Source organism: Nerophis ophidion, linkage group LG11 (genome assembly GCF_033978795.1).
Source record: "Nerophis ophidion isolate RoL-2023_Sa linkage group LG11, RoL_Noph_v1.0, whole genome shotgun sequence".
NCBI classification, from domain to species: domain Eukaryota; kingdom Metazoa; phylum Chordata; class Actinopteri; order Syngnathiformes; family Syngnathidae; genus Nerophis; species Nerophis ophidion.
In genome coordinates, this window is record NC_084621.1 from 36,324,826 (window position 1) to 36,334,188 (window position 9,363).

General features: G+C 47.1%; 1 protein-coding gene across 1 annotated transcript in view; it reads right to left on the bottom strand.

The window, feature by feature from the left end:
• The window catches only part of upp1 (uridine phosphorylase 1), a 38,824-nt gene extending 30,066 nt beyond the window's left edge, over positions 1-8,758 (bottom strand). Inside the window, exon 1 of the mRNA XM_061915764.1 lies at positions 8,516-8,758. Within this exon, the coding sequence (XP_061771748.1) occupies positions 8,516-8,547 (32 nt within the window). The 5' untranslated portion in view covers positions 8,548-8,758. The remainder of the gene's footprint in view (positions 1-8,515) is intronic.
• Between the last annotated feature and the right edge of the window lie 605 nt (positions 8,759-9,363).

Consider the following 9,363-nt stretch of genomic DNA (forward strand, 5'->3'; position numbering starts at 1 on the left):
GCACTTGTCCCCGAGCAGTTGTTTAGCAAACGGGAAGGGGTTGGCAATGAAGACTGCTCGCTTCCTAGCTCTCTCTCTTCCACGCCTCCTGTGCCACTCTGCTCTGCGGAGAGTAGCCAGCTTCTTCTGCAGGATGTTACGCAGCTCTTCTAAAGGTTGTTTATCCTCCTCAGCAGCTCTCTTGAACTGTTTTCTGAGGGTTCGAAGCTCCTGGTGCAGTTGGTGTATTTTAGTGGCCCTGCGGTTCATGGTGTAGGGGGTGGCCTCAGTGTTGCCCTTCTCCATCCGTCCAAATCTTTCTGAGCCATAGCTGACGATGATGGTACTCATTGCCTGGAGCCTGCTGTCGACATCTTTGGCTGTGGCTTTGATGATGTTGGACACGTCCTCATCAAACTGCAGCCACTCGCTCTGTCTGTTTGCTTGGGACAATTTAATCCGCTGCTGTGGAACTACTCTAATGGGATTGAGAGACTCCGGTACGTGGAGGGACTGGGATCTGTGGGGTGTCTCCTGTCCAGGCTCCTCCTGCGTCTCACCAGGTCCAGGACCTGTGCGTTGAACCTCGATCTCCCACTCCAAACATTTCATTCTGGCCTGATACAAAAAAACATCCACCAAAAGCATGGACTACCCAGGCAACATTGCCAGGATCCTCTTTGTGAACTTCAGCTCCGCCTTCAACTCCCTACAGAAGCATCGACTGATCTGGAAACTACACCATCTCAACATCCCCCCTCAGCTGATTCACCAACTTCCTCACCGACCGACTGTAAGCAGTAAGGGTGGGCTCAACCACACCCCCGGTACTTATCATCAACACTGGGGTCCCACAGGTATGTGTGTTGAGCCCTTTCTTGTACACACTCGACACCAATGACTGACATAGCATCTCACCCTCCACAACATACTTAAAATACTGAGATGACACAGCCACTCTTGCACTCCTCTCCAACAGTCGATCCATCCTGGACTATCATAACACAGTCAAACATTCCACAGAGTCATGCACAGCCGGTTATCTGGAAATCAATGTCATTGAAACAGAAGAAATATGGTTCAACCTCCCACCCCCCCTCACCTCAGCACCCCATCATCATAAACACACAAACAGTTAAAAACTGTTGACACTTTTAAATAACTGGGCGTAACCTTGGACAATAAACACACCTTTGATCAGCACCCCACGGACATTCAAAAAAGAAGTCAACAAAGACTGTCAGCCATCTGTAAACTTAAAGGACTATACGTTGCACCTCACCTCCGATTATTGCTGTACCAAAGCATCGTTCAACCCATCCTTCTGTACTATTCCACATGTTTTTTTCATTATGCTTTCTGTAGCCAACCGGAGCAAACTCACACGCATTACAAACAGCAGCTAAAATCATCAGCCTACCCACACCCAACATCTAAGATCCAAGCCACAGGTCCATCATTCGACTGGCAAACACAATAGTCCACGATATGACTCACCCACTACACCAATACATCATCCCACTACCATCAGGGTGCAGGTACAAACCCCGTTTCCATATGAGTTGGGAAATTGTGTTACATGTAAATAAAAACGGAATACAATGATTTGCAAATCCTTTTCAACCCATATTCAAGTGATTGCACTACAAACACAAGATATTTGATGTTCAAACTCATAAACTTCATTTTTTTTGCAAATAATAATTAACTTAGAATTTCATGGCTGCAACACGTCCCAAAGTAGTTGGGAGAGGGCATGTTCACCACTGTGTTACATCACCTTTTCTTTTAACAACACTCAATGAACGTTTGGGAACTAAGGAAACTAATTGTTGAAGCTTTGAAAGTGGAATTCTTTTCCATTCTTGTTTTATGTAGAGCTTCAGTCGTTCAACAGTCCGGGGTCTCCGCTGTCGTATTTTACGCTTCATAATGCGCCACACATTTTCGATGGGAGACAGGTCTGGACTGCAGGCGGGCCAGGAAAGTACCCGCACTCTTTTACTATGAAGCAACGCTGTCGTAACACATGGCTTGGCATTGTCTTTCTGGAATAAACAGGGGCGTCCATGATAGCGTTGCTTGAATGACAACATATGTTGCTCCAAAACCTGTAGGGACCATTCAGCATTAATTGTGCCTTCACAGATGTGTAAGTTACCCATGCCTTGGGCACGAACACACCCCCATACCATCACAGATGCTGGCTTTTGAACTTTGCGCCTACAACAATCTGGATGATTATTTTCCTCTTCGTTCCGGACGACACCACGTCCACAGTTTCCAAATATAAATTGAAATGTGGACTCGTCAGACCACAGAACACTTTTCCACTTTGCATCAGTCCATCTTAGAATGAACTCGAGCCCATCGAAGCCGGCGGCGTTTCTGGATATTGTTGAAAATTGAGTTTGGCTTTACATAGTAGAGCTTTAACTTGCACTTACAGATGTAGCGACCAACTGTAGTTACTGACAGTGTTTTTATGAAGTGTTCCTGAGCCCATGTGATGATATCTTTTACACACTGATGTCGGTTTTTGATGAGGGATCAAAGGTTCGTAATGTCGTCGCTTGTGTGCAGTGATTTATCCAGATTCTCTGAACCTTTTGATGATTTTACGGACCGTATATGGTAAAATCCCTAAATTCCTTGCAGTAGCTCGTTGAGAAATGTTGTTCTAAAACTGTTCGACAATTTGCTTACACAGTGGTGACCTGTTACAGGGTGATTGTATTGACATACGGCGCCACCCTGTGGCAGCCACGGTGCCCGCACCTATAACATATCACTGTGTCACGTGTGTTTACCTCAGTTGTACTTCCTACATGCAGCCTGAATACACGGTACTGAGCCACAGCAGGACTCTTGTCGTCTTTATAATGCAACACACACTATAACATGGTGTCAGAAGTCTAAGCAGGACCCAATTATGCCCCACATTCTGTCCGTTGTTGAGACAGTGTGCATTTATTTGTTTTGGTGAGTTTTAGCAGTTTCAGTTAGCCTGTTAGCTTTAGCACCGCGTTGGTATAATGGCATCCAACATCCCGCCTCCGGAGCCCATGAAGATGGCTGGAGACACTCACGGCAACTGGAAAAACTTCCGAGCAGAGTTTGAGGATTATCTGCTGGCAACGGGGCTCAACGAGAAGGAGAAGCCCGTCCAAGCAGCGGCGCTGAGACGGCTAATGGGGAACGGCTGCCTCCATGTTTACAAATACAACGTGGGACTCACTGTCGACCAACAGAAAGATGCCGATGCTATTCTGGAGGCACTGGAGGGATACTTTACCCCAGCAAAGAATGTCACATTCGAGAGGTACGTTTTTGGAAACTTAAAGCAAGAGGAAGGAGAACCCATAGATGCTTTTGTTACAAGGCTGAGAGAAAAGGCTGCCTCTTGTGAATATGGAGCTATAAAAGATGAACTCATAAAGGACAAGCTTGTCCTTGGCATTGCTGATGAGGGCGCCAGACGTCGTTTGCTAAGAGAAAATGATCTCAAATTGGATCAAGCAATCATGATCTGCCGTGCAGCTGAGGTCATGGACAATAAATTAAAGACAATGTCACTGGGCAACTCTGGGCCTGGAGAGAGCATCAATGCCGCGCAGGGGGGACAAAGATATGGACGCAGGTCTGCCGGTAGGTCATCTGAGCCCACCAACACCAGTGCACAGCTCCAGAGAATGAGAGACACAGTGGAATGCAAGTACTGTGATACAAGACACGCACGTGGGCGAGACCAGTGCCCTGCATTTGGTAAATCCTGCCGCTCTTGTGGCACTGCCAACCATTTCGCCAAAGTATGCATGAAGAGGGGTCAGCACGCACGCCAGTTGAATGCTGTGGATGATCCGTCAACAGGGGAACAGGAGGACAATTATGAAAGAGATGTGTACACAGCAGAGAGTGTGGGACACGCAAGGGAACACGCAAGGGAAAAAGTGGTTTGTCAATCTGCCACTGCAACAGGGGGTCCAGAGGTGCCAGCTCAACTCGGGAGCCACCTGCAATGTGATTAGCATGAAGGACAAGATGAGACTGGCGCCCAGAACGCCTCTTCAGAAGAGTCTCACCAGATTGAAGCTGTACAACAGTGAGTGGATGAACTCGCTGGGGTTGTACAGCACACAGTGTGTCATTAGGGGCAGAACACAAAAGCTGGACTTTGAGGTTGTGCATACAGGCCAAAGGCCCTTGCTTTCGGGGGAGACATGTGAGAGACTAGGCCTAATACGATTCACCATTCCTGAGGAGCTAAATAACACTGCAGGATGGGAGACCTGACCAAAGAGCCTCTCATCAACACATACCACGACGTGTTCACCAGCCCAGTCGAGTCCCTGCCTGGTGAGGTTCACTTTGAGCTGGACAGCAGTGTGGCGCCTGTGCAGTGTGCCCCAAGGAATGTTCCAGTGGCCCTCAAGGCAGCTGTTAAAGCACAGCTCGATCAATACGAAAAGGATGGACATTTAACCACAGTCACACAGCCCACAGACTGGATTAGCTATCTGGTCATAGTGAAAAAAACGGAAAAATTGAGACTATGCATTGACCCAAAGCCACTCAACCGAGCCCTGAAACGGTCGCACTACCTCATGCCCACTTTAGATGATGTGTTGTACAAGCTGCCAAAGGCGCGTATATTCACGCCGGTGGATGCGCGTGATGCATTCCTGCAGTGCCGACTGGATGAGGAGAGCAGCCTGATGACAACGTTCTGGACACCATGGGGCAGAAAACGGTGGCTGAAGCTCCCCTTTGGTGTGTCCGTTGCTCCGGAACTGTACCAGAGAAAGCAACATGAGCTCCTAGCTGGATTAACTGGTATTGAGCCCATAGCCGATGATATCCTCATAGTTGGCTGCGGGGATACGGACGAGGAGGCCAACCGCGACCATGACACAAACCTAATTTCCCTAATGGACAGATGCAGAGAAGTTTAGCTCAGGCTGAGCCTGAAAAAGTTACAGTTCCGAGTGAAGGAGGTCCGCTTCCACGGCCACATACTGTCTGCCGAGGGCCTCAAGGCTGACCCTGACAAGATCAGGGCGGTTCTGGACATGCCAAACCCCACAGACGCTAAAGGGGTCCAGCGGTGTGTTGGCTTTGTGAACTATCTTTCCAGATTCATGCCCCGCCTGTCAAAGGTATGTGAACCATTGAGGAGGCTGCTAGACAAAGACGTGGCGTGGCACTGGCTGCCAAAACATGATGCTGCCATGAAGGAAATGAAGACACTGGTCACAGCAGTACCGGTCTTGCGCTATTAAGACGCCATCAAGCCAGTCACCATACAGAGCGACTCCAGTCAGACAGGCCTGGGCTGCTGTCTGCTACAGGAAGGGCAGCCTGTCACTTTTGCTTCCCGCGCCCTGACCCAGACGGAACAAAACTATGCACAGATAGAAAAGGAGTGCCTGAGCATCGTGTTCGCCTGTCAACGCTTCCACTACTACCTATATAGACGGGGTGATGTGACAGCAGAGACCGACCACCGGCCTTAGTGTCCAGCTTCAGTAAGCCCCTCCTGAGCGCGCCCAAGCGCCTACAGAGCATGCTCCTGACACTTCAGAATTACTGCCTTACGGTGGTGTACAAGCCAGGCCCTCAAATATACATAAGTGACACGCTTAGTTGAGCCACCACCCCGCCACGGAAAACAGACACACTGTACCGACGAGAAATGGTCTGCAGCATGCAACAGGAGCAGTGTGACGCAGCGGCCATTCAGCAGGCAGACTACCTCAATGTCAGCAGCCAATGCCTGGCACAGATCCGAGCACACACAGAGGAGGATTTGTGTCTCCAAACGCTCAAGGCAGTCGTACTGCGGGGATGGCCAGAACACAAAGAGGAGGCCCCCGTACTCATCAAGGACTACTGGGCCATCAGAGATGAAATAAGCGCACAGGATGGCGTGCTTTTCAGGAGCCAGCGCGTCATCATTCTGAAAGCCATACGTCCGGAAATGCTGAGGAGGATCCACTACAATCATGTGGGTAGTGAAGCATGTTACAGACATGCTCGCGATACATTGTACTGGCCCGGCATGCAAGGGGAAGTCAAAGACTATGTACAGCAGTGTCCTGTATGTAACGAGTATGCGCACGAACAACAACAAGAGACCATGATGTCACACCCGCTCCCCACACGTCCATGGCAGCTGGTAAGCATGGATTTGTACAGCTATGCAGCACAGAACTTTTTGCTCGTGGTGGACCACTACTCCGACTTCTGGGAGATAGACCTGCTCTCTGACTTGTCGGCCGACACCACAATCCGACGAATCAAGGCACAGTTTGCACGTTATGGCGTCCCGGACAGAGCCATTACGGATGGGGGAAGCCAGTTTGCCTGCAGTAAATTCCGGGCATTTGCAAGGGAGTGGGGCTTCGAACATGTCATGTCCTCACCGTGGCACCCAAAAGCTAATGGCAAAGCAGAGTCTGCAGTAAAGATTGTGAAAGGCTTGTGCAAAAAGGCGGACCGTGCCAAAGAGGACCCCTGGAAGGCCATTCTGCATTGGCGAAACACGCCCACTGAGGGCATACATTGTAGCCCAGCACAGCGTCTCATGTCACGAAGGCTGAGAACACTTCTTCCGGTGGCCGACCAGCTCCTTGCACCTCAGGTCATCACAGGGGTTTCCGACAAGCTGAGGGGGAAGCATCAGGCAGCGAAGTTAGTGTATGACAAATCGGCCAGCCTGTCAGAATGAAGCCACTCCCGGGAGACAGGACGGGCAGATGGAGGAGAGGGGTGTGCCTGCAGCAGTTGGGACTCCGGTCCTATCTGGTCGACGTAGAGGGGACCACATATCGACGCAACAGAATTGACCTTAGACCGGCCGAGGCAATGCCTGAGCAACCGCTGGCTCGACCAGAATTGGCCCCAGAGCAGCCTGCGAGTGGCAGTGGCAACAGAGACAGAGTTGGCGGTGCTGGGGAGTCTCCAAGGTCTTCACCGGCCCCAAGGTCATCACCGTCTTCTCCGCAGGCCAGAGACACACCGCGCCGTGTGCTTCAGCGCCGGACTTTCTCCCGGAGTGGGAGGCTGATTAGGCCTCCTGACAGACTTGACCTCTAGGTCACACATGGACTGTGACACACATATACACACACACACTCACACACTCGAATAAACATACATGGACTGTTTGCACTTTCAAACACACATGGACTGTGAATTTTGTTTAAAAATAAATAAAAAAGTGATGTTCTGATGGAGTGTGATTGATGTTCTGATGGAGTGGGATTTGATGACAGGTGTGCTCTTATCCTGCTACTATGTAATGTTACGTTCTGTTTTGCTATATATTTGATATCTGATATTGGATATTAAACCAGGTATCGCTATCTGAGGTTGAATATGGGGTTAGTTGTATGTTGATGGTCTACAGTTGATTTACAGGCAGCATTGTTCCAGTGTGGATACTTTACTAAAGGAAGGGAGATGTTACAGGGTGATTGTATTGACATACGGCGCCACCCTGTGGCAGCCACGGTGCCCGCAACTATAACATATCACTGTGTCACATGTGTTTACCTCAGTTGTACTTCCTACATGCAGCCTGAATACACGGTACTGAGCCACAGCAGGACTCTTGTCGTCTTTATAATGCAACACACACTATAACATGACCCTCACCCCATCCTTGTTTGTGAATTACTTAGCATTTCATGGAAGCTGCTTGTATACACAATCATGGCACCCACCTGTTCCCAATTAGCCTGCACACCTGTGGGATGTTCCAAATAAGTGTTTGATGAGCATTCCTCAACTTTATCAGTATTTATTGCAACCTTTCCCAACCTCATTGTCACATGTTGCTGGCATCAAATTGTAAAGTTAATGATTATTTGCAAAAATAAAAATGTTTATCACTTTGAACATCAAATATGTTGTCTTTGTAGCATATTCAACTGCATATGGGTTGAAAATGATTTGCAAATCATTGAATGTGTGGGTTCCCTCTGGGTACTCCGGCTTCCTTCCACTTCCAAAGACATGCACCTGGCGATAGGTTGATTGGCAACACTAAATTGGCCCTAGTGTGTGAATGTGAGTGTGAATGTTGTCTGTCTATATGTGTTGGTCCTGCGATGAGGTGGCGACTTGTCCAGGGTGTACCCCGCCTTCCGCCCGATTGTAGCTGAGATAGGCGCCAGCGCCCCCCGCGACCCCAAAAGGGAATAAGCGGTAGAAAATGGATGGATGGATGTATTCTGTTTATATTTACATCTAACACAATTTCCCAACTCATATGGAAAAGGGGTTTGTGTTTGTATATATATATATATACACACACCGGTATATATATATTTGATAATTATATTGGTGTCAATAAGGTAGTGTACATAGCTAATAGATATAAGAACTAAGTAACTTTATACGATGTTAACATGAAATTACCCTTCAAAATAAGTAATTTTAACTTACACAAATATATTGTTGTGGTAAATAATTTGTTGTACATAAAATATAATAGTACAAATGTCAATGTTTTACTTCATATGTAACATCTGACCTGCATGTTTCCTTGCTCTTCATCAAATCCATCTTCTGTGTCGGAAAAAGGGGAATCCGCTTACCCGAAGCAAAACAAACAGCATTCTAAAAAAATGTCATCAAATGTATATATTTTTTAACAATGTCAAGCTATTACTATACTCTGAACACCAAACAGTAAGCTGAATCTAAGCAATAAAGACGCATTTTCAAAAGTAATGAAACAAGGCTGCTGGTTTCCCACTCAAACAATGGTAACGTGAATGCATCGCTAACCCGGATGTTTACCTCAGAAGGTCGGGGAAAGTTCGCTGACCTTTCCAACGTGGCGACATCTCACATAAACATCAAGTAAGGATGTAGTGATGTTTTAATTAGCCTTTTAAATAAAATGTATCGTTTGTCTTTACAGTAGCTACACTTACACTCGCCGGCCGCTTCATTTGTGTTAAATATGCAATATAACAAGACTTCATAAACAGTATCGCCAGGCTCAAGCAAAACGTAAACATGACAAAACGTGTATTTCCAGACAGTAAAGGTAAAAGAGCACCAAACCTTCTGTTGCTGGATAAACCAAGTATGCCGGGCGACGTGTCCCATGTTATGTTAAACTTTGGTCTTTTAAGAAACCTTTGTGACGTTATTAAAGTGTGTTATCTTTTGATCATATATTTTAAACATACAATAATGTGCTGCGATCTTCTCAAGCGTTATTGTTCGTCGTGTTTTACATGATTTAGAAAAAAAATTAATATACTTGCAATGAACTGTTTTGTTTGTTTGTCACTTCAAATTCAATTTATTTCAAATGCCCCTTAAAAAAAAATTCCTGAGAGTAACAATTTTACCATTCATCAAGAATTT